This window comes from Silurus meridionalis, chromosome 27, assembly GCF_014805685.1.
Source record: "Silurus meridionalis isolate SWU-2019-XX chromosome 27, ASM1480568v1, whole genome shotgun sequence".
Lineage (NCBI taxonomy): Eukaryota > Metazoa > Chordata > Actinopteri > Siluriformes > Siluridae > Silurus > Silurus meridionalis.
This window is the reverse complement of record NC_060910.1, coordinates 11,739,848-11,764,847: the sequence shown is the minus strand read 5'-3', so window position 1 is coordinate 11,764,847 and position 25,000 is coordinate 11,739,848. Positions and strand designations below refer to the sequence as shown.

The 25,000-nt window shown below is 38.1% G+C and overlaps 1 protein-coding gene across 1 annotated transcript in view; it reads left to right on the top strand.

Moving 5' to 3' along the window:
• Positions 1-22,957, top strand: part of wdfy3 (WD repeat and FYVE domain containing 3) — an 88,900-nt gene extending 65,943 nt beyond the window's left edge. Inside the window, 27 exon segments of the mRNA XM_046841410.1 lie at positions 630-812; positions 1,016-1,173; positions 2,122-2,199; positions 3,130-3,357; positions 4,404-4,572; positions 6,273-6,433; positions 6,573-6,721; positions 8,229-8,349; positions 8,444-8,529; positions 8,617-8,697; positions 8,790-8,844; positions 9,001-9,120; positions 10,353-10,470; positions 10,567-10,673; positions 11,324-11,477; positions 11,574-11,665; positions 11,787-11,999; positions 13,870-14,017; positions 14,267-14,421; positions 15,162-15,320; positions 15,890-16,069; positions 16,265-16,447; positions 16,580-16,676; positions 17,511-17,840; positions 18,281-18,392; positions 19,485-19,682; positions 20,714-22,957. Of these exon segments, the coding sequence (XP_046697366.1) occupies positions 630-812; positions 1,016-1,173; positions 2,122-2,199; positions 3,130-3,357; positions 4,404-4,572; positions 6,273-6,433; positions 6,573-6,721; positions 8,229-8,349; positions 8,444-8,529; positions 8,617-8,697; positions 8,790-8,844; positions 9,001-9,120; positions 10,353-10,470; positions 10,567-10,673; positions 11,324-11,477; positions 11,574-11,665; positions 11,787-11,999; positions 13,870-14,017; positions 14,267-14,421; positions 15,162-15,320; positions 15,890-16,069; positions 16,265-16,447; positions 16,580-16,676; positions 17,511-17,840; positions 18,281-18,392; positions 19,485-19,682; positions 20,714-20,834 (3,956 nt within the window). The 3' untranslated portion in view covers positions 20,835-22,957.
• The last annotated feature ends 2,043 nt before the right edge of the window (positions 22,958-25,000 follow it).

Sequence of the window (25,000 nt, the reverse complement as noted above, 5' to 3'; positions counted from 1 at the left end):
TAAAAGCCGGTTTCCACCACATAAAAAAAAAAGCAGTTTGCCTAATTCCGACCTATTTTCTCATAATTTTGACTTTAATTTCTTGCAATTCCGACTTTATTTCTTGTAAACATCCAACATTTCTGGTGCATCCACCTCCAGGATTTGGAAGCTTAATTTGATACCATGCGATTCTATTGATTGTAGCCAATAAAATGTTTAATGTGTAAAGATTTCTGGCACTACAGAGGGGGTGAAGCTACCCGATTGGCTAAACAATTTCGGAATTGCGAAACATACTGTAAAGTCGGAATTGCGAGACATAAAGTCGGAATTACGAGATAAATGTGTTAAATTAAACAAACTTTTTTGTGGTGGAAATGGGCTTTCATAGTGTTTACCTGTCTAGAGCGCTCCAGAGGTTAACATGTGGTGTGTCAGTAATAATAGTCCGTGGGGAAACAGTGTTCCGTGTGTAGTTATATGGACTAAACAAAGCAATCGAGGTACTCGAGGAATCGTTTCAGCCAAACTTGTGAGCCTTTTTAATGATATTTATACCTACTCAGGTCCCCATGTTTTATCTCACTCGTATATTCATTTGAATAAAAGTGACAGCTGGTGAATAAATGTAATGTAAATGCCAATAGGTCGTCAACTGCTGCTGAAGGCAGTGAACCGGGTGTGGACTGAACTGATGCATAGTAAGAGACAAATGCTCGAGGACATTTTTAAAGTCTCACTTCCTGTCAACGATCGAGGACACGTGGACATCGGCACCGCACGTCCTGCGCTAGAGGAACCCGCAGCCAAGAGCTGGCAGAACCACCTCGGTGAGAGGAAACACATGCACACTATTATGTCTGTTTACACTAATGGATACATACAGAGTTGTTTAATCAGGCAGCAATAATGAAAATAAATACATCTATTAACTTTGAGTGTTGAACTTCACACAGTTTATACACATAAGGGCATTACATCTATGTGTGCTTCTATAACACCAGGATTTGTATTTCTGTCTATTCCTGTTCAGTCCATGAGAAGAAGTGTATTAGCAAGGGAGAGGCTGTGGCTCCAGCAAATCAGTCCAAACTGTCTCGAGTGAGCAGTGGATTTGGCCTGTCGAAACTCACAGGTGCCCGGCGGAGCAAGAAAGAGAGCGGCCTGAACAAGAACAATCTCTCAGCACAGGTACGGAAAATGCTCAGACAATAACCTCGAAAGCTTTTGTGGGGAAAAATACGCCTGAATTTGACCGATCTCAACCCTATTTAACATCTTTGGGATGAACGTGAACACCGTCTGGGACCCAGGACTACTCAAACTACATCTGCTTTTTAAATATCCCGTTCCACATTCAGTCCCCATTTGCATTTATAATTCAGTCAACCACGATAATTCACCGTTCGGAAAATTCGCAGGTTCTCATTTGGAACCGAATTAACAGCCAGTACCTGACTTTACTAACACCCTTGTGGCTGAATGAGCACAAATCTCCACACTTGAAAATCTAGTAATCCATCTTCCCAGAAAAGTGGAGGATACAGTGGTCCCCCGGAACTCGCGGGGGTTACGTTCTAAGACCCCTGTGAGTTTCAAAAAGCCAAGAATTTTGGACGCACCCCCACAGACCCCTCTAGAGGTTATGTCACTTTAACACAATAATGTTTTTTTTTTTTAATTAAGAAATTTGTTAGTAAAAACAGTATGAAATGTTATTGCTAACGTTCCTGAACATTTGGTACCGCCGCGGATTGCGAATATTACAATAATCCGCAACTGGCTATTAGTTCGGTTCCAAATGAGAACTCGCGAATTTTCCGAACTGCGTATAATCCGGGTTGACTGTATTTTATAAATGCAAATGGCGACTGAATGTGGAATGGGATATTTAAAAAGCAGATAAAAAAAAATATATATGGACAAACCCCGTGTAATAATTGATTTTGTAACATGCTTAATGTGTGGATACTGTTTACATTGTTTTATTTAGCTGTAACTGCTGAAAGCACCCTGGGATTTCTTTGCCGTGGAAAGGAGCCATATAAATATCCTATATTTAAATTTATTTTTGTTTCACACTCCTGCCTTTGTAATTAATTTACAACTAATTGAATGATTTTTTTTCTTTCTTTCAAGGAAACCTTCCAGTGGATGTTCACGCATATTGCGGTGGTGCGCGACCTTGTGGCCATGCAGTACAAAGAATACCAAGAGGTTAGTATCTGACCACAAGGAAATCTGAATCTACATTTCAGTTCTGTATGTTTTGATTAAAAAAAATGACCTCATTGTCATCCTGAGACCCGAAATTAAGTCGGCTGATATAATTCGTTTTCTAGATCTACATAAAGACTTACAAACAATGCTGCATTGTGCAAAATCTACTGTACACAAGGCACGTGAATCTCCTCCAGTTCAATATCTTTCTGTAAAATAGCGCCACTTGACAATCTGAACAGAGTTCATCAGCTTTGTCCATTTTTTTTTTATTTAATTTTTTTTTTTTTATTTACTTTTTTTTATGTACGATAATTAGGGGAAGAAGAAAGCTTTTAGTTGTATTCGCAAATATCAAATGAAGATCATTTGTTCTGTACTGAACACCCAACAAATATCTGCGTTAGTCTCCCTGCTGCGTTTGCAAAGAAATAATGAGTATTTAAATTAAATTAATTTCATTATAGTTCGCTAGTTTTTTTTTACATAAAATTCGGAATTTGAAGATTATGGTGATCTTGTACCTTTAAAATAAAACGTGTTTAATGTTTTGTCGCTCAAAATAAGCGTCACACCCGCCAATGTGCGACACCCGCCGGTACGTGATTGACCGCACTGACTGCACGGTTTTCTTTTCTGTGGAAATCGGGTCCAAATGGCTCATTGAGTGTTTGAGATTTGCCTGGTTTAGAAGATATGGCAGAAAGCTCAGCTATTGTACAGCTTCACTGTTGGTTTCTGTTGCTGCTATAGAAACCATAATGTATTAGAAAAAAACTGTTATTATAAACTTTGAAGCAGGAGAGCTTGTGTTTTGTGACACTACATACCTACTACCTACATACCAGACCTGACCAAATCAATGGATATATATGGCAATACTTTAACATTCAATAAGGCGTTTTTTTTGTTTATCTTGTATAACAGAGGCAACAGAATGCGCTGAAGTATGTGACTGACGAATGGGCAGCGATCGAGTACGAGTTACTACGTGAGCGTGGTCTTTGGGGGCCCCCTATTGGTTCACATCTTGACAAGTTCCAGCTGGACATGACAGAAGGTCCCTGTCGAATGAGGAAGAAGATGGTTCGCAATGACCTGTTCTATATCCATTACCCTTACGTGCCTGACAACGAGCCTAACAACAGCTCTCAGGTAGTGTATTTAAGTACATATCGGTATTTTAGAGCCATAAGGTTTGTCTTTAATGTTGACATCATTTCCTTGAATTTTTCTGTGGTCAAATAAATAAATCCTCTGGGTTTATCAAGAGTTTTGATCTGCGTTCAAAGCCGGAGAGAGAGTCGATGCAACCTGACTTGTTAGTAATTACCACATGATCCGTATGTGGTGAAAGCGGAAGTCTGGGCAGAACAGAAGATCTACAGTATTCTGTATCTTACACGCTTTCCTTCTTGTCAGACTTCTTTTTTAGTTCCCTTGACGGGGGCAGCGGGCTGTGTGCCACTTCAGGTATAACCTGATCTCAGGCATGAATGATTCAACAATTTCTTCTATTCTCTGAAGAAGTTGCATGATGCTAGTGTGGCAAAAATATCTACAGATACTGTACTGCTCTTTGAATCTCTGTTCTGTAAGAAATGTGTGGATAAATAAGGCTTTGGTCATCTAAATTCTGTGTCACGTTGTATTTGAAAATGTTGTTCCAGCATGTCTGCTGCACTGTTTTGAACATTAGAGGCTTAAGTGTATTCGCACTAATTTGGTTTTTGGTGTTTCTCACTCATGCAACGATATCTGAGTGCGCATTATCACATTGTAGACAGAGATCTGCTTCATGCATTTCAACTGCAATTGAATAGTTTTCGAGGTATTTTTTTTTTCTATGATTAGGGATAATAAATGATTATAGAGGGACACCAGTTGGTCTTGCTAATAGGATGGTATTAATGAGTCCTGGCTGCATGTGTGGTATGATTGGAAAACGTAATCGATTTGATTTGATTTTACTACTGCTACTACTTGCTTTGATTTCATTTGGTACTTACAACTGTTTTAACCAGTCACTGATCCGAATGCCTGAGGATTTTTTCAAACATGTAATCTGTCCCTTAGACTTCCTTCATGTTTTTATCCATGTTTTTTGGTTACCTGTGAAAGTTAATACATATTTCATTCATTTTTTTTTTTAAATTTGTTTAAGGCATTTGAATTCAATTCCATCTTACTTTGGTTCCCAGAAGCCGGTGCGTTACAGAAGAGCCATCAGCTACGACAGTAAGGAGTACTACATGCGCTTGTTGTCAGGAAACCCGGGAATGTACCAGCACTCTATTCAGCAGAGCACGGAAGGAGAGAGCACACAGCAGGAACCAGAGCACGGCGAGGACACCATCGCAAGGGTCAAAGGTAAAAACCCATCCACTCCAATACCTGACGGTTCTCGAAAACAAAATACTCAAATACCAGTCCAGACCAGAACCAAAGTTTTCTGTTGGATGGTTAGAGAAACCGCTAAAGTTCAGTAACTGCAAGTATACAGTGCGACTGAATCTCTTACAACAGCAAATTACTGTAGCTGTACATAAGAAAACCAACCAGAGAAGACAAGCACCCCGTGATGTGCCTCCAAACATAATTTTGAAAAATATAGATCGTCTGTCTTCTCGAAACTAAGTTAAAGAAAATAGATAAGATCCTGCTGGATGTCGTTTTTGAACACTTTTATTGTGTTTAGTAGCGATTCTGAATGACTTACTATTATTAACGGTGTGCCATTACAAAGTCAAGTTTATGTCTGTAGCACTTTTTACAACAGACTTTGTCTCAAAGCAGAATTTAACAGTTAAGAATTTAACAGTTAAGGAGAACGATGTGTATTTATTCCTGATGAGCAGCCATGGCGACTGTCACAAGGAAAAACTTCCTTAGATGCTATAAGCAAGAAACCTTAAGAGGAACCAGATTGAAAAGGGGAACCTTCATCATTTGGGTGACATCAAGACGGTGATTATAGTCTTTAAACAATACAGAACACTGGAGAGAGAGAACTAACATGAGCACTGGAGTGTAAGATTATGAGTAATGATCTTTCTACAGTCTTTTACACCTATCAATTACCCTCCTTTTAATTTTTATATACAACCACATCCCCTAGTAAGACTTACAGCTGTGTTTGGAAAGTAAAAGCATTTCAGTGTTGTGTAATTCCAGCACGGCCAGGAGTGATGTGGTGTAGCGTGGAATTGCGTTCACTTTTGATGCTTGGGAAACAAGCCCATCTCCATTGTTTTTTATTAAAAAGATCAAGCAACATAAGGACACAACAGCAGAGGCTGCTTCAGAGGCTTTTCAGTCTGGAAAGTTTTCCTCGTGTCTCTAAATGATATGTTCGATCAGAAAATGCTGTGAGTTTGTCTCCCATGCCCTGAGAAATGTCCTGGTGTTACATTGCATGTCAAAAGATGAGGTGAATTTTCTGGATTGAAAGAATCCTGTAACAGTGTAAATTCTTTGCCCCAAATGTAAGTAAATGCCACCACTATAGCTGGAGAGAAGCGCCTTTTAATTTCCTTCAGAGTGTCTCGATAGACACCATTCACTGCACATCGGACCCGGGTGCTTCAGTGTTCTAGTGTTCTCCAGCAATCAGGTTGTTACTGCTCCTACTGTGTTGTTAAATCACAGCATGATGCTAATTGCTGTTTGGTACAAGGCTGCATGATGCAAATTGCAGATGAAGAAGAAAAAAAAAGAAAAACCACGGAAGGGTTTAATCGAATCAGTTTCGATGGTAAACGAAGGCAGATAATTTTACATTATTGATATGGTGCCCCTACAATTGAAGCATAATACTAATTTAGTTACATTTCTACTACAAATATCCTTCGTATTTAACAGGTTCAGCGTAAATCTTATAAAAGAAATATTATTATATATATTAAAAAGTATTTGTACACACTGCAGTTTGCCCAAAAAATATGTCAAGGTTAGAGTTTTCATGGTCGTTTTTATAATAAGTGTGTGTGTGTGTGTGTGTGTGTGTGTGTGTGTGTGTGTGTGTGTGTGTGTGTGTGTGTGTGTGTGTGTGTGTGTGTGTGTGTGTATAGGTCTCGTTAAAGCTCCTCTGAAGCGTTCCCGCTCCACAGCGGATGGTGGAGATGAGGACGGCCCTGAGCAGCTACAGGAGCTGTTGGAGTGTGGAGCTGTAGACGAGGAGCAGAAGACGGACAACACCACCCTGCTCCGCCTGCTGGAAGAGGGAGAGAAGGTTAATACATTTATTCATGCATGGATTTAATGGAAATTTGGTATCGGTTTTGTGTTTGTGTTGCCCTGCTTTTGTTATGGTGACTTTGCAGTTGTTTATGTGCGTATATTAAAGACCATGTTACCACGTGTGTAAACAGATTCAGCACATGTACCGTTGCGCTCGGGTCCAAGGGCTGGACACCAGCGAAGGGCTGCTACTGTTTGGCAAAGAACATTTTTACGTGATCGACGGCTTCACTATGACCGTCACCCGAGAGATCAGAGACATCGAGACACTTCCTGCAAAGTAAGATCCAAATTTATTGCCTAGGGGTTTTTTTTGTTGTTGTTGTTGTGTGCATATTGTGTATAACATATAAAGTGATGCAGATTTCCCTCAATCCTTAGGGTGAGTCCATTGTAACAAAAAAAATTAGCTTTTGTCCTCGTTTGACTCATTGGGAACTTTTGTCCCTGGACACTAATGCATTTCTAGATTTAGAAGAGCAGGTTTATATGGTTATACGCTACATGGTCAAAAGTTATTAGATGCCCAACCATCACACTGTACTGTATGTGCCTATTCAAGAATGACCCTCAAAAGGGCCTGAGGTGTTTCAGTTCATCCCAAATTTACTGGGGTAGAGGTCAGACCACCTCTGTACAGGCCACCTGAGATCTTTTACTCCAATCAGGGCAAACCATGTGTTCCTGGAGCTCTCTTTGTGCACAAACACATAGGGACATGTTTAATCCCCTTGATTCAAGTGAAAGGAAACCATACAGCATACACAAACCCTATATATCCTATATTGTTGTGCGCTTCCAACTTTGTGGCAACAGCTTTGGGACGAACCATGCGTGTGATGATTGGTTGTCCATATAATTTTGACCTTATAGTGTGTATGTACACTTTACCTCCCAAAATTCTGAAAAGAATGTGATGTAAATACCTCAATCGCTTTATTTTAATTTTAGGGTGTTGTTTATATATATATATATATATATATATATATATATATATATATATATATATATATATATATATATATAATACCATAAATGTTCATATGTATCATATTGAGGACAGGATGCAAGATTTTTATCAAAAAGGAAAATGTTTATTACACCTCTAAGAGATGATTTTTATTGTGTTCTTTTTTTTGCAATATAAGCTGTATATATCTATATACTCTGTAATGAATATCTTTACTGTGTATGGCTGTAATTTACCAAAAAAAAAACCTGAATCGTTGATGTTTTTATAATGATCTGAGCATTTTTGGATCATAATTCTATTTATAGATCACTAAAATCATGTGGGGCAATTTAAAACATGAGACTTTATACCTCTCCATTATCAAATTCAATTAGTTTGCATCCTTTGCTTCTTCTTTCTCCTTTTTATTTAATTTTTATAACCTTAACTTTCTAACCACTTGCCAGTATGATATGATAGCAAACAACCTCTTCTAAAGCATGATTGACAAAAATATTTTAATCTGCCGGCGAATAAATATAATAAGCAGCAGCCAAAGACTTTTTGTTCTAATGCAAGAGGAAACATCTGTCTGTAGAATCAGAGGTTTTTTCTATCCGGACAGGACTCAAATATTCAGTCCCTTCTTGAGTGTTTTGTTTTGTTTTGTTTTTTTAAGAAAATGCTAATTTGGGTTGGAGTTGTTTCTGGGGTGGGGAAAAGAAAAATGACAACAGTGACATAAATAAAATCCCCTACCGTGATAAATTTACTGTAGCCAGCCACAACATGTAGCCAAACAGGGCTTACTGTTAATGTTTCTATCATTTCCCAGCATGCACGAGCCAATTATACCCAAAGGAGCCCGACAAAGCCAGAGTCAGCTAAAGCGGACGTGCAGCATCTTTGCGTATGAAGACATCAAGGAGGTGCACAAGCGCCGCTATCTGCTCCAGGTAAGAAATAGGTCACAATTACCGGATTTTAAAGTGAAATGTAAATTGTGTAACTTCTTCAAAATGGATCTGTTTTTCGCTGCTTCTGTTACAGCCAATGGCAGTGGAGGTGTTTTCAGGTGACGGGCGAAATTACCTCTTGGCCTTCCAGAAAGGAGTCAGGAACAAGGTCTACCAGAGGTGATGTGTATATATATAAAAAATAAATAAACATTTTAGTCATACATTACTCCTTCTTATAAATGATGCATTACTCTGTTGTTGTAGGTTTTTGGCAGTTGTTCCCTCGTTAGCAGACAGCTCAGAGTCTGTCTCTGGTCAGCGGCCCAACACAAGTGTAGAGCAAGGGTATGTCCTTCAGGCATGATGCTCAAATGTAACCTCAGACTGTGAATTACGATGTTCAGATACGATTATCTTTCATGTGTGGTCTTATCTAGGTCGGGGCTTCTTAGCACCCTGGTTGGAGAGAAATCGGTAACACAACGGTGGGAGGTAAGCAGTTTAACTGGGTTCAACTGCCCATCAGAGCGTTTTTACTAATTTTCATGTGTGTCTCATATGATTATACACATTCCTCTCAACTTGAAATATTACATCAAAAGATTTCCAATGACCTTAATGACCTAAAATTGTAATTTTATTTCCCAGAGAGGAGAGATCAGCAATTTCCAGTATCTAATGCACCTAAACACACTGGCCGGTAGATCTTATAATGACTTGATGCAGTACCCGGTCTTCCCCTGGATCCTGGCTGACTACGACTGTGAGGTAAATAGCTTCGGCGCAGTGCTGGGGTCTATAATGCTGTACTTTTTGCCACACTGTATATTCTGGAATTTTCTTTTTCAAGTTGAACAGCCTAAGCAATTGTAAAAAAAAAGCATGTTTTGACATGGTGGAATAAAACAACAAGCCGCACTTTCTCCATCTTAAAAATCAAAGCAAAAATATATTTGTGAGTTCATATGCTGAAATCCAAAAATAATTCAAAGCTAAAAAAATGTTCCCCCATTATTCAGACAATATTGCAGCCTGTGATTTGCTTCACGGCATCCTATGGTTCTTAAAAATTCATAAATAGACTTTTTTTTTTTTTTTTATGCTTCTGGTATTATTTTGAAATTCTGTTCTAACATGTACCGCATCACACTCGCGTAATAATTCAAGGTCTCTGTTCTGTTGAGCTAGCGCACGCAGGAACATTTGGCTGCTGTGATAGGACGTTTATCCACACTATAAAATATTAGCTGTAAGATACATGAATGCAATTCAATTTTATATGTAGAGCGCTTTTAACATTGTCTCAAAGCAGCTTTACAAAGTTAAGAAGTAATTTAGAATGAATAAGATTGTTCTTTATAATTGTACGTTTGTCCCTAATGAGCCAGGATAAATAACACTTAAGCTGAATGTTTGGTCTCTCAATAACACTTATGGTGCTTGGACAAATGCCTTGAGCTAATAGGGACAAACGTCACCATATAACAAGGCAACGAGTCTTGTTATATGGTGAAGTTTGTCCCTATTAGCTGCAGTCCAGAAAGAATTGCATAGTTTAAAGTATGGAATGGTAGCCATATTGGTTCAGTATTCCTTTCACATTCCTTTCTCTGCCCTAAACACAACCCCAAACCAATACATGTTTATGTAACAGATGTTCCATCTTCATGCTTAACTGTAGGTGTGAGGCAGTCTGCTAACATCTTCTCTCCTGTTTTCTGTCTTCTCCTGTTCTCTGTCGAAGTTCTTTACTTAGAGCCAAAAATGATTACATTTTAATTAATTTGTCCACCAAATGCTCTTCCAGTTAGTCACTGTCCAATTTTTGTGTGTATTTTTGTCTTTTACTTAGTTTGTTGCTTACAAACAAAAGGACCATCCACCCCAAAAACAATAAAACACCAGGCGTTCCAAACTTTTGTCAGGCACTGCACATGAAACTCATGTAGAAATAACTCTGGATTTCTAAATGTAATGTGTTCTGCCTAATATGTGCACAGGAACTGGACCTTAATAATCCAAAGACATTCCGTAACCTGTCGAAGCCTATGGGTGCGCAAACAGACGATCGACTGATCCAGTACAAAAAGAGATTCAAAGACTGGGAGGATCCTAATGGTGGGTTCAGACAATAGAAGCCCTTGTTAACTAGAGTTATTCACACATATTTGTGGGGTTCAGAGCTGAATATGTCTGACTGCCTCTTTTGTTTAGGTGAGACTCCAGCGTATCATTACGGAACTCATTACTCCTCTGCCATGATCGTGGCATCTTATTTGTTGAGAATGGAGCCTTTCACACAGATCTTCCTCCGCCTGCAGGTGAGCGAGGAGAATTTACTCTCAAACGTCTTGTAAAGGGTCCTCGGTCCATTTATCATATTTACTCAGATCATGCCTTTTTTTGTATTTATTTCATTTTTTATTTCAGCATTTTCAACAAATCATTTATCATAATTTTTTTGGGGGGGTGGGGGAAATGCAAAAACGTACCCCAGAGTGTTTTATTTGTTATTCTTTTTTATAATTGTATTTAATATTTACATATTCTTGGGTTGTTAAACGCAGAAATGAAGTTATTTAACACATCCAAATACAGTCATTAAGAAAGATGCAATGCTGTGTGTGTGTGTGTGTGTGTGTGTGTGTGTGTGTGTGTGTGTGTGTGTGTGTGTGTGTTTTCCCCTTATTATCCACACACTGCAGTTATTCACAGCTATGAGGCGAACGTATCTGCACAATAACAACATCTTCCTTTCATTATGGAAATATTTGCACTGCATTGTTTTTCTCTCGATGATGTTATTCAGAGAGGGTAAACCATCGTAAATCAGCATGCCTTCAGGCTGCTTGACAGATTTTTATGAATGGAGGAGGCTTCGTGTGATTTAATAAACAGTGCCTTGTTTTTGCTGTTTTGTTATTCGTTCCAAATATTTGTATATTTCATTTGTTCTTTGTCCCTTTTGCAGGGGGGCCACTTTGATCTGGCCGACCGGATGTTTCACAGCGTGCGGGAAGCTTGGCTGTCTGCCTCCAAACACAACATGGCTGATGTCAAGGAGCTCATCCCAGAGTTCTTCTACCTCCCAGAGTTCATGCTCAACTCCAATAACTTTGACTTGGGTAGAAAACCTTTCTTTCGTCGAAGTTCCTAATCTGTCTTGCATCTGCACAGAGGTTAACGTGACATTTTGTGAAATTGGTCTTGTCGTAATACAGGAAGTAAACAGAACGGCACAAGACTGGGAGACGTGATTTTGCCTCCGTGGGCCAAAGGAGATCCAAGAGAGTTCATCAGGGTTCACAGACAGGTGAAAAAACATCCCTTCAGCTTCACTTCATCATCACAGCACCAACACTAATACAGAAACATAATTGACAAAAGATATTTACTTTTGTATTTCTATTTCCTGTGTTCTATTTCCTTGCCAGGCACTAGAGTGTGACTATGTCAGTGCCCATCTGCATGAATGGATTGACCTCATCTTTGGTTACAAGCAGCAGGGCCCTCCAGCGGTGGAGGCTGTAAATGTGTTCCATCATCTTTTCTATGAGGGCCAAGTCGACATCTACAACATCAACGATCCTCTAAAAGAGACGGCCACCATCGGCTTCATCAACAACTTCGGACAGATCCCCAAACAGGTGCTTTTCTTTGGCCCAAATTGATTTAAGCACAAACAGAAACAATTCCACAAACTCTGATATTGATATCTCTCTTTTTTTTTTTTTTTTTGGAAGTTCTCAATCAATACAGTATCCTGATATTCTGACAGAGTAAATGGACAAAATTGTATGGACACCTTTTTAAATATCTCATTCCACATTTAGTCCCTATTTGTTAGAATAACCCCCACTCTTCTGGGAAGATGATCCACTAGATCTTGGAGGGTGGTTGTGGAGATTTGTGCTCATTCAGCCAGAAGAGCGTTAGTAAAGCCTGGTACTGATGTAAAGTGAGGAAGCAGTGTTCCAATTCATCCTAAAGGTGTTCAGTAGGGTTGAGGTCAGTGCTCAGTAGCAGGACACTCAAGATCTTCCACTGCAGCAAACTCATGTAAACAATATCTTCATTGAGCTTGCTTTGTGCACTGGCATAGGTATTGTCAGATGGAACAGGTTTTGGTTTCCTAGTTCATGTTAGGGGTGAATGTACTGCTACCACATCCGAAGACATCGTATACAATTGGCATTGTGTGCCTTTAACTCTGTGCTACCATTTTGGAAAAGAACCCATAGGGCTGAATGTCTTAATACTCGTCTCATAGCATGTAATTCTAATGGTAGCAGCCAAAAGATAATGCTTTTGTGTCACTGTAGAAACTTTCCAAAAGAAATTTCCAAATACTTATTTCATGTCCAGGTCTCATTATCAAGTGATTTAGATGGACTGGTGTACAAAAGTCTTGTAAGTCAGGGAATATGAGGAGCTTAATGATATATTTATTTAGTATACAGTGTTTTAAATACTGCATCCAAACTCTAATGCAATCTGCCTCCTTCTCACTATAGATACAATAAATGCTGGAAGTAACGCTTATACTTAAAACTTATTAAAACTACCAGTAATACCTATTATGTAGCCTTACTAGCAATGACTGCTGGGATTCAGATTTATTTTGCATTGGGGATTAATTTATTATAGTTGCGAGACTTATTTGCATCAATCAGATAACGCAAATGATGTCTTTGTGTCAATGTTGCTCGATATGAACGAGTGTCAAGACTTGGACTGGTAACACAGAAGCGTTTCCTCAGCCTGCTTTATTTTTCAATAATAGTTTTAAAAAAATTTTTTTACATTTGTTGAATTCAAAGATCATTTACGCAAAAATAATGACATTTATTACTGAGAAACGTGTGACAAACGTGTGTGACAAACGTGTTACAGGTTGTACAGTAGGGGTGTAACGGTGCACAAAATTCGGTTCGGTACATACCGCGGTTTTTAAGTCATGGTTCGGTTCAGTTTCAGGACGGTTAGGGGGAAGAAATGCAGAACATAAAATTGCTTGTCATTATTATAATTTTTTTTTTTTATTAAAGCAGTTTATTATTATTAACACATCAACAGTTTATATTTTTAAAACAATTTGAAATAAAAAGCCTACTTAATAAAATGTATATGTATATATATATATATATATATATATATATATATATATATATATATATAATTATTATTATTTTTTTATTTATTTTTTTTAAGGGAAAAAATATGCAAATAAAATTAATGCAATAAACTTATTACATTGAGTAATCGATGAAATTGGCACAAATTATATTGAATAAATAAAATTAAATAAACGGTATAATTAAATTAAATAGTTTACATTTCTTAGTCCCTATCTCTGTAATACAGATATGTATATAAGTGTGTGTGTGTGTGTGTGTGTGTGTGTGTGTGTGTGTGTGTGTGTGTGTGTGTGTGTGTGTGTGTGTACCACTACATCTCTATTATACACATATGCTGTGAATTTGCTTTTGTATTTCTATTGTGTGGATTTTATTGCAGCTGTTCAAGAAGCCTCATCCCCCTAAACGCGTGCGCAGTAAGTCGAACGGCGAGGTCCCCGGCATGGCCGCCTCCATTAACTCCACTGCAGACAAGATTTTCTTCCACCATCTAGACAATCTACGACCTTCTCTCGCACCTGTTAAAGGTACTGCGGGTCTCAACCACCAATCAATGTCCATGAAACAATATAATGATTTGAATGAGAGATGATTAGAAAATTACAACGGAGAAAGTGAAGAGAAACTTTAACATATACAGTATTAGTCCAACAACACAGCATAAATTTTCCTCTCCTCTTTTTTCTTTTTTTTTTTTATGCATTTTAATTACGTTTATCTAAAAATATTTTTTGTGCCTGTTTGTGCATTTGTGTGTGCATTCATGTGTGTTACAGAGCTGAAAGAGCCTGTGGGTCAGATAGTATGCACTGATAAGGGCATTCTGGCAGTGGAGCAGAACAAAGTGCTGGTTCCTCCTGCCTGGAATAAGACATTTGCTTGGGGTTATGCAGACCTCAGCTGCCGGCTGGCCAACTATGAATCTGACAAGGTCAGCAACTTTTTTTCTTTGTAGTGCGCAGAGAACAGAAAATACAGATTAAAATTTTTGTGTTGGAGAAAAATGGTCATTGGGAGAAGCTTCAAACTTACGGAGGCACAGCATGGGGTGGCATGGGGTGAACTGGCAATAATATGAAGACTTTACCACTAATAACTTTACCACTGCAGTTTGTAAACACAGATTTTATTTCGTAAAGAGTGACATGGGTAGATTTAATGTTTGCTCCTGTTATAAAGTCAACAATTATAGGGCTTTATCCCAAACACCCTCAGTAGTGACAGCACCAAATGGTGTACTATTACACTTTGATTTGGGATGCAGCCCAAATATTTGTCAGTTACTGCCTTCCCCTCAAATTCGAGAAATTGAAACTTGTTCCTGCTGAACAGGAAATGCCACTCCTGTACAACAAGAAAATTATTAAACACTAGCATGACTAAAGCCATTTCTCTAAGTTCATATACCTGATCAGACACACACTTATTTCCAGGCCACAAATCTAATATTGCCTTTACATGACTGTGTTGCTTGTGTTGAGCCGTTACTATTGGCTTCCAAATAAAAATGTTTATAATTCAGAAATTGCCATCTGCATTTGACTCGAGATAACACTGCCCCCTAGTGTCCATATCTTATTTAAGTTTATTTACTCATAGAATGAACAGCTTATGTTGCTGTTGACTTCTCTTTTAATCTGTTGTGTAACTAATTTACTTGGGTTTTTGTAGGCTGTGATTGTGTACGAGTGTCTGTCCGAGTGGGCTCAGATCTTATGTGCGATCTGTCCAAACCCCAAACTGGTGATTACTGGTGGCACAAGCACAGCCATCTGCGTCTGGGAGACGAGTCCTTCAAAAGAAAAGGCTAAGACCCTCACACTCAAACAGGTGAAGGAAAACATTGTTACAATTATAATAATTATTACTTTTATTTTTTATTTTTTTACAGTTGTTAATTACAATGATTTGTTGTCTTGATTCCATTGATGTTTGGGTTGTTGTGAAACTAATGGAAACAAGGTAAAAAGTGTTCAGAAAATGAAATGTCTAACAATATGAAACAAAATGATTATATCTTATTAAATATATTCTTTATAAACAAACAACATATATTTTATGAGCCTCAACCGCTCATGACCCTGTCGCGGTTTACCAATGTTCCTTCCTTGGACCGCTTTTGATATATACTGACCACTGCAGACCAGAAACAGCCCACAAGAGCTGCGGTTTTGGAGATGCTCTGACCCAGTCGTCTAGACATCACAAATTGGCCCCTCATCAAACTCAAATCCTTACACTCGCCCATTTTTTAACACACATTTTTCTAACACACATCAACTTTGAGGACAAAATGTTTTAATATTATGCCTGGTCAGTGTTCCTTAGTTTCAGAGAAGAAACGTTATAATGCTGCAGTGTGTATATACGGTGAAATGACGGAGCCTTGTGTATTCCAGGCTCTGCTGGGACACACAGATGCAGTGACGTGTTTGACAGCATCATCTGCCTATCACATCGTCGTGAGCGGCTCAAGGGACCGAACCTGCATCATCTGGGACCTGAATAAACTGTCGTTCGTCACACAGCTGAGAGGTCACCGTGCTCCAGTGTCTGCACTCTGTATAAATGAACTCACTGTAAGTTTAGCACTTTTCAAACAGTATATTAGGAGCCGACTATATATAAGATCAAATCTCTAATCAAACACAAATACACTAATCACATCTCACACCGTTCTACACAACCTGTATTATAAATGGGGACTGATGACAATGAATATAGCTGTGTATAAACCTGTAAACTATCTACAATTTTAAACCTTTATTACACAGGGAGATATAGTGTCCTGTGCTGGAACTTACATCCATGTATGGAGCATTAATGGCAACCCCATCGCTAGTGCCAACACGTTCACCGGGCGCAGCCAGCAGATCCTGTGCTGCTGTGTGTCTGAGATGAACGAATGGGACACACAGAATGTCATCATCACAGGACACTCGGATGGTGTCGTCAGGGTAAACATTTCCTGTCATTTCATAATTAAGTGCATCGCTGTTCTTCTTTCACATAGCTCCATTCATGTGTATCTCTCGAGATTGGATAGTAAAAATAATAAAAAATGTCCTAAAACCTGTTTGTCTTCGTAGTTCTGGAGAATGGAATTCCTGCAAGTCCCAGAAACCCCTGCACCCGAACCAGTCGAGCCTCCAGATGCTCCAGACTGCTGTGCAGAGGAGAAAATTGGTACACACTAACGACACACCAATACACTGTGGTAGATTGTAATAAGGCTGGGATGACATTGGACATGGGACAGGGGACATGAGAGTGTAATATTGATAACTAAAAATAAATTAGCAAAAGATTTCACCAGTATCAGAATTTATAACATTTTAAAACGCTGTTTAAAATGTTAAAATGTAGGCGTTGGTTTTTTCGAAGGAATAATTCAATTTTTTTAACTTTTCCTGTAATGTCAGATATGTAAATCTATATACAGGTAGTCCCTGAATTACGATGGAGATGCGTACTGATGACTCCATCGTAACTTGAAAATATCCTAAATCGAGATATGGACTAGCCTACCAAGGAGTCCTAAAGAATGGTAATCAGTATGAGGTAGTACACTGTAAATTGTTAATAATTTAACAAATTACAGTAAATAATTTAGCAAAACAGAGTAATTTACAGTACTGTAATGTATAAACTGTATAGTATATATGTATACTGTATATATGTACAGTATACATTTCATTGTTCGGTGACGGCAATAAAAAAAAAAGAAGAGACGAGCTAAAATTGGGCTTTTAAACACCGAAAGAAATATGTGCTCTAACACCGAGGCAACTGAACTTGGATGACTGCTGGCGAGAGTATGGCGTCTAATTTACATATCATACGAAAATGAAAATGCTGCACAAAAAGTTAATTTTCAGTTATATTTATGTTAAGATGTTCCATGGTGAAGTTTCTCACCCACCCTAAAATGTTGCAATTAATCATGCTGCTGCATAATTCCCTTCTCTGATCACCAGCTTCAGTTCGCTTTACTTTATTACTCATTTGTGTGTCCTCCAGATGGGCGTGAACCTGCAGACGAGGACAGCAGCGAATCAGAGGCCGAGGAGGCCAGCAGGGGTCAGGAGTGTAAAACACAGGCACCAAACAGTCAGCCTGGGAGTGGCTCTCATAGGCCCAAGCCTCCACGCACCAGCTTGGAGGACTCGGGTCGTTGGTCCGATTCGCTCAGCATCGATGAGAAGGAGGGGTTTGTGTTTGTAAACTACTCAGAGGGTCAAGCCAGGCCTGCCAACCCACCCAGTAACCCCCAAACCAACCACCAATCCGTGCCACAGCCCCCGCAGCCTAACAATGTGGAGCCACGGCCTTACAACAAACTCAGAGCAGGTAAGAAAATATACACCATGTTAAAAGCATACGTCAGCATTTTTCATCCTCTGCACTGAACCTTCAGTGTGATTACGGGTATCACACTTGTTTACCTCGCACTTGTTTACCGCACTTGTCAATTTTGTTATTCAAACGCAGTAAAATGTACAGTGTCAGTCTGCTTCATATGAGCTAATTAAGTCCAGTAGCATATATCATTCCCACTATCAGTTTCACTTATGGCTTGATTTAAATAAAACATGTTTTTTAATGCATTAGATTTTTATCCAGCTATTTCCAGATTTTTATGGAGTAAGAGGAGTACACAGCATTCTTCATGCTCACTGAATCATTCTTTCTGGAGGTAGCATGCCTCACCCGTCATGGTTGTGGGTGTGAGGCTGGCAGATCTCATAGCTGAGCTCTTTTACTGTTTGTGTTTTTTTCCCCCTGTGCAGGCTACAGATGGGAGAGACAGCTGGTGTTCCGGAGTAAACTCACCATGCACACAGCTTTTGACCGCAAGGACAATGCTCAACCAGCTGAAATCACAGCCCTCACCATCTCAAAGTATGATGTTTGTTTCACAATGTGATCTACACACACACACACTATATTACACAGTCCACATTTTAGTCCCCATTTGCTGTTATAATAATCTGCACTTTCCTGTGAAGATCTTTCACCACGTTTTGGAGTGTGATTCCAGAGATTTGTGTTCATTCAGCCACAAGGGTATTAGTAAGGTCAGGTAGGTGAGGTGAGGAGGTCTGGGGTGGAGTCAGCATTCCAATTGATCTCAAAGATGTTCAGTATGGTTGAGGTCAGAGATCTATAGCAGGCCACTCAAGATCTTCCACTTTAACCCATGTAATCTATATCTTCATGAGGCACAGGGGGCATTGCCATGCTGGAACACCGAGGGGAAATTGTAATGCTGCTGCATGCGAAGGCATCCTTTACATTTGTGTGCCTCCCTTCAACTCGCAACACCAGTTCAGTCACCTTGACTTATTATAAATAATAAATGTTATTGATAAAAAAAAAAATCATTAAAAATACATTCTACATAATCAATAACATTCTACATATGCTGTTATTCCATCATTGAACATTTAAAGTCTCTGGTATGAATGAGTTCGTATTGAATCTATAATGGTCTCAGATGTTGAGCTAATTTATTGCTCAGAAGCTGCTGGTTCCACGCCGTCAACTGGCTGTATAAGACTGCAGAAAGGTCATTACCCAGAATCACACACTCCGGTGTTTATGATGTTTCTTACTCTCCGGTGTTTGTAATGTTTTAATGATTTTTAATCACACTCTTGGTGTCACCCAAATGAAGATGGGTTCACTTTTTGAGACTGGTTTCTCTCAAGGTTTCTTCCTAACACCATCTACTGGATTTTTTTTCCTCACCACAGTCGCCCCAGGCTGCTCATCGAAGATAAATACACATCATTCACTCGTAATTTTTCTATAATTCTATAATCTGTACATTCTGTAAAACTGTTTTGAGACTAGGTTTATTGTGAAAAGCGCTATAGAGATTTTTATTTGAATATTCACCACTTGATATTATTCTTCATCCTTTACAACCAAAATGTGTGTGAATTTAGTACGAGTGCCCTTGTTTCTTTTTTTTTTTTGTGCTATCCTCAGGGACCACAGTAAGGTAGTGGTGGGCGATGGGCGCGGCCGCGTTTTCAGCTGGTCGGTGAGTGAACAGCCGGGACGCTCGGCAGCTGATCACTGGGTGAAGGATGAACAGGTGGAGGGCTGTTCAGCGTGTGCTGTGCGCTTCTCACTCACCGAGAGACGCCACCACTGCAGAAACTGCGGCCAGCTCTTCTGCCAGAAGTATGATCTGTTTGTTTTGTAATACCTTGAGGAAATGTAGAAACAAATAATGGATTGATATCAAGTCAGCATTTAGTAGTAGTAGTAGTAGTAGTAGTATATTCTTTATATACTACTGACTGTATACAAATGATATTTTTAATAAGGTGAATCAGTAGAAAGTACATTTAAATGTACAAAAATTGTAGATCTGAGATAGAATCCTTTACATGGTCAACTCTCTCTCTCTCTCTCTCTCTCTCTCTCTCTCTCTCTCTCTCTCTCTCTCTCTCTCTCTCTCTCTCTTTCTTTCTTTCTTTCTTTCTTTCTCTCTCTGGGAATTACAGTGAAGTTGTATCATTTTAAAATGTGGTTTTTCCCCTAAAAATGAACCATCGCATCAAAATGTATTTTTTCCTGCCTTAACCCGTTGTATGTTGTATACAGAAAAATCTAATTGTAGCCAGAACCAGATTATTATTAATATAGATTATTATGTATATTTTTTACCACACACAAATACTGACTCCGATCCAGCTATGCAGTTTGTTCAGTTCACTCAGAAATGCATTTTGGGGACTAGATATAATGTTGCTGGCGGATTGTTGGCGCAGCAAAACAGTGACATGGTTGTGTGGATGTGGTACTTTTACAAGTGTATTAAATGAAGCAGTATTTTTGCTGTTTATAAACACTTACACTAAAGCAGAGTAGGAAATGGGAAAAGAGCTATTAAGTGTACATTTACCAGGTAAGCATTCATGCGTATATATATATATATATATATATATATATATATATATATATATATATATATATATATATATATATATAGAGAGAGAGAGAGAGAGAGAGAGAGAGAGAGAGAGAGAGAGAGAGAGAGAGAGAGAGAGAGAGAGAGAGAGAGAGAGAGAGAGAGAGAGAGAGCTCAAAAACCTGTAATATTGATATTACTTATAATTTGTTCAGCAGCATTAACAGTGGATGTAGTGTGCATGCAGACAGGTCCAGAATGTCATTTAACGACTCCATCCTACACTCTTGTACTGTAGGTGCAGCCGCTTCCAGTCTGAGATCAAGAGGTTGAAGATATCCTCTCCCGTTCGTGTGTGTCAGAACTGTTACTACAACCTGCAGCATGAGCGGGCTTCGGAGGACGGGTCCAAAAACTAAAACCGTCCCCGATCACTCGAATAACTCTGACGCACTGATCCCCGTACCTTTCTCTACATCACTTCATTACATTATTACAAACCACAGACTTACAGACAAGAAAATCTAATCCCTAATGTTCCAGGTCACCGCTAGTCATTCTGGGGTTTTTTTGTTTTGATTTGTATTGTTTTGGGGTTTTTTTTGGTCAAAGGTTAGCATTTTCCATAAACTGCTATACATTTCAGATTTTAGGAACAAAAAAAAAAACAAGACGAAGTTTGTTAATATTGTAAATAGCGAAATGGCCTTTTTAACTACAACTGAAAAGTCATTATTAAAAGAGAAAGAAAACATTTTGCCTGTAACATAGCATTATAACATACCACTCCTGACTTTAAACCTACTACTACTACAAAAAAAAGAAAAAGACAAAAAAAGAAAGCAGTCGTGTGTAGTCGGTGTCACGAGGCACAGCATCCCGGCGGGTAGAATATCGGGGACTATGAATGTTAATAATAAATGTTTGTGGGTTGGCATTATTACCGTGTCTAGTTATGCAAATAATTTTGTTTACAATGTGTTAATGTCAATGTGTTGCCCACAGTATCAATGTCGTTGCCAGTTCCTTTCAAATAGTGTTTTGTTTTTTTTGTTGTTGCCAAATTGCCTTTAAAAATATTTTTAACATATTTCCGAACAAAAGGACATTTTGTTATTTTTGAATCCCACACATGCCTTCTTTATCATTCCCAGATTATTTAAATCCTAATTTCATAACATATCATGATGTGATTATATGAAATACACATCTGGAACTCTATACTCTTTCACGATCGTGTTTTTGGGAAACGGAGGCCTACGGGAGGATATTTTACGTTTAACGTCGTCTTTTGTTCGATACTTAATGTGATATGAACTAGCTTTAATATTTCTCTGACACTAATGCAAGCATTTTAAATATTGACGTCACTGACGACGACTTCTCTTGTTTCTTCTTCTTCTTGTTCTTTTTAAAATACGCCAGAGGAGCTCCGAGTATCCCATTCACTTTAACGTGTTTGAGAAATAACTCGTGTGCCTCAGTCTTGAAGACTACCGGAGAATTCAGTGTTCAGTTTTTTTTTCTTCCATGTTTTCTTAACAGTAACATGAGACTTTATATTTTTTTTTTTCTTTAATATTTGCTGTATTTCTTCAGTGGTACTGTGGGCAATACTGCATTAAAAGTGCTGCTTTGATCATTAGGAGGAGACATATTATACATTTTCTTTTTTTTTCTTTTTTAAAAGAGAAACAAATCACTTTACAGCAAAGAATTATTACATGTGCACATGTCTTTTCTTTATCTTCTTCCCCCTATGTTTGCCATACAGACGACTCTGCACTCATTATGGTGAAAATTATGATGACAGTAAATTTAGTGTGCAATCGTAACATCCAAACTCGAAGGCCACGCGGCTATATCGCTTATTTTCGCACCTTTACGTGTATAAAAAGAAACTATTAATGATTATGGTTTTATCAAATGCATTTTTTTATGTTGTATTCTGTCATTTTTAAAGTGGTTTGTTTTCCTTTACAGCAAGATGAACTGTACAAAGTATTTATGCAATTATAATGGTTCTTTTTTTTATGATTGATTATTGTACATTTTTTCAGCAAGTTGGTTTACTTGTTGCATGTCTAACACAGCTGACTTTCTGTGTCAGTGCATTGTACATGTTTGGCATTCTTTTCTTTTTTTTTTTTTTCTTTCTTCATAATTTCTATGGCATTATTAAATGATTTGATTATTAAGCCCTGAGAGATCTGTATAGAGTAGACTGATATGCTGAAACACTCTGGGTTGACTTTTGTACTTCATGTATGAAAATTAAGGCCTGGTCACAAGAAAAAAAAATCTAACAAATGGATTCCTTTTTTTTTTGGTGGTCTTGTGTTGTTAGACTGCATTACTACAGTATCTGGTGTGCAATCTGTGGTAGATGAATGTTCATTGTGCATTTGTGTTTAAATACAACTACATGCCCTCCTCCTTCCTTGTAGAATAACCCTGAAACTGTACTGTTACTATAATGCAATAGATCTGGTACTCATCATTTTTAATTTAATTTCAATTAAATCTTCGCTGTTTACCACCAGGAGTGTTTTAATCTGTTTTTGCTCGTTCGTAAAATTCGGCATAACCAGCTTTGACATTTTCCTTAGAGATCGCATTGTGTGTGATGAACCTTCCCGGGATGTGTACTTTCAAGGTACATGAAGGAATAAACTTCTGATCAGTTGTAGAGTTCTCAGAGCAGAGGTACTCAAACATTTTTCTATAAGGAGCCAAAAATCTAACTTGAACTAGGGCCTTGGGCCGATTATATTAAAATATGTAATATTAAAATTAAAGTTGCCATTGTTGCTCTCATTTATGATTTTATTCTATTGGATGGATGGATGGATGGATGGATGGATGGATGGATGGATAGATAGATAGAGTACAATGAGAACATACTGTAGAAACAATCCAATTTTCAGCACAATAGTTCAAGCACAAGTTCAATACTGTATACAGCTATTAAAGCTATAGGCAATGCAATAATATCAATAATAATATAAAATATGCAATACAATGTAATATCAGTGAGCTCTAATGAGAGACATGAAGCTGGACCTTATTTTTCAGATTTTTTTCCCCCCAAACTGGACTGCAGGTGATTTATTGACAACGTCAAGATCTTCTGTAGGTGAGAATCTATTTCTTTGCTACTCAGTTTACTCCTGTTCAAGTTTATTAGACCGAAAGTCTACTCACAGAAAGTCTGAGGTGGGGACGGGCAAAGTTTTACAGCTTAAAAATAAAACAAAAAATTAGGTTAACTGTTAAATTAGAAATAAAGAGTCACATCAATGGGATTTCCACCTTTTTTCATCTTTTATATAATGCAAGTAGGGCCAAAGTTAACAGGCTCTAGAAGGAAAACTTCTTCAGGTTCTGACATGGTATCTTTTTTATTTATTTATTTATTTATTTTTGCCCAATTTGTGAGAACCAGAATGGAAATCTGAACTAAATGTAAACCAGATAAACCAAAGCTGTGATTAACCACAACCTGACAGTTTACTGTTTGGCACCACAGAAGATGTACTTTTGGATAAAAGAGAATCCCAAGGGTCATTTTTGTTGCTTATATGTTTCTAATAAAATCCCAGTAAGACCCATACAATGAAAGAGATCCTACAGTTGTAGTGCTTTGTGCTTTAACTGGTTTCTCCAGAGGAACAATTCCAATTGAATTCTTGTGACTCGTTCATGTTCAGACAGGTTACTTGGGGGAACCAGAGATCATCAAACTCACAGAAAGATAACCCAAAGCTGTGCTTTACCTGACCCAAATCACCCATACCAGGAATGGTCTTTACCACAAACTGCCATTTCGGTGTAAGGCCACTCAAAGGATACACTCTTGTCTTTTCATGGTTTTCAGCTTTTTAAAGAGCCACAGGGGTCTACATGTTTTCCTCAAAAGTGCAATCCCACTAGGATGCTAGTTGCCGCATTTTTATGGATCGAGCAAATTAGGGTGGATCGGGTCAGGCCTAGAAAATTTGTCTGGGACAACGATAAAAGACTGTTTATACAAGTAACAGACACTTTAACCTTTGTGCTTTTCCTGAGGCAAATCATTACTACTGTATATACTAAAATCACTGAAGCTTTCGGTTACTTGAGATTTCAGTAATGCCTACGTTAAAATTATATTCAAAAAATTACTTTCACTTTGTGTCAAACTTGACATAAACACCAATTTATAAAACATTAATCAGTACAAGCCATCCAAGAGACATTAATTGAGTTTAGGATTGCTTCATTATACCACTGTGCTGTGGAATTCTTGATTCTGATTGGTCAGAAGGTGTTATTATTATTATTATTATTATTATCATTATTATTATTATTATCTTATTAGTTATAGACCATTTCAACTGTCATTTGTTAGCCAACGTGCACATTCAAAACACTGGTGGGTGTGGCTACTCGATCCACACTGAAAACACTATTTGTACTGCACATGTGTGTAAATGTGTCTACTTAATGTCTGAAGTATATTAAAATGATTTACGATCCATATTTATAAATATCTTTTTTTCTATTGATTTTCTTGATATAAATACAAATAGTTTTTTCCAGCATT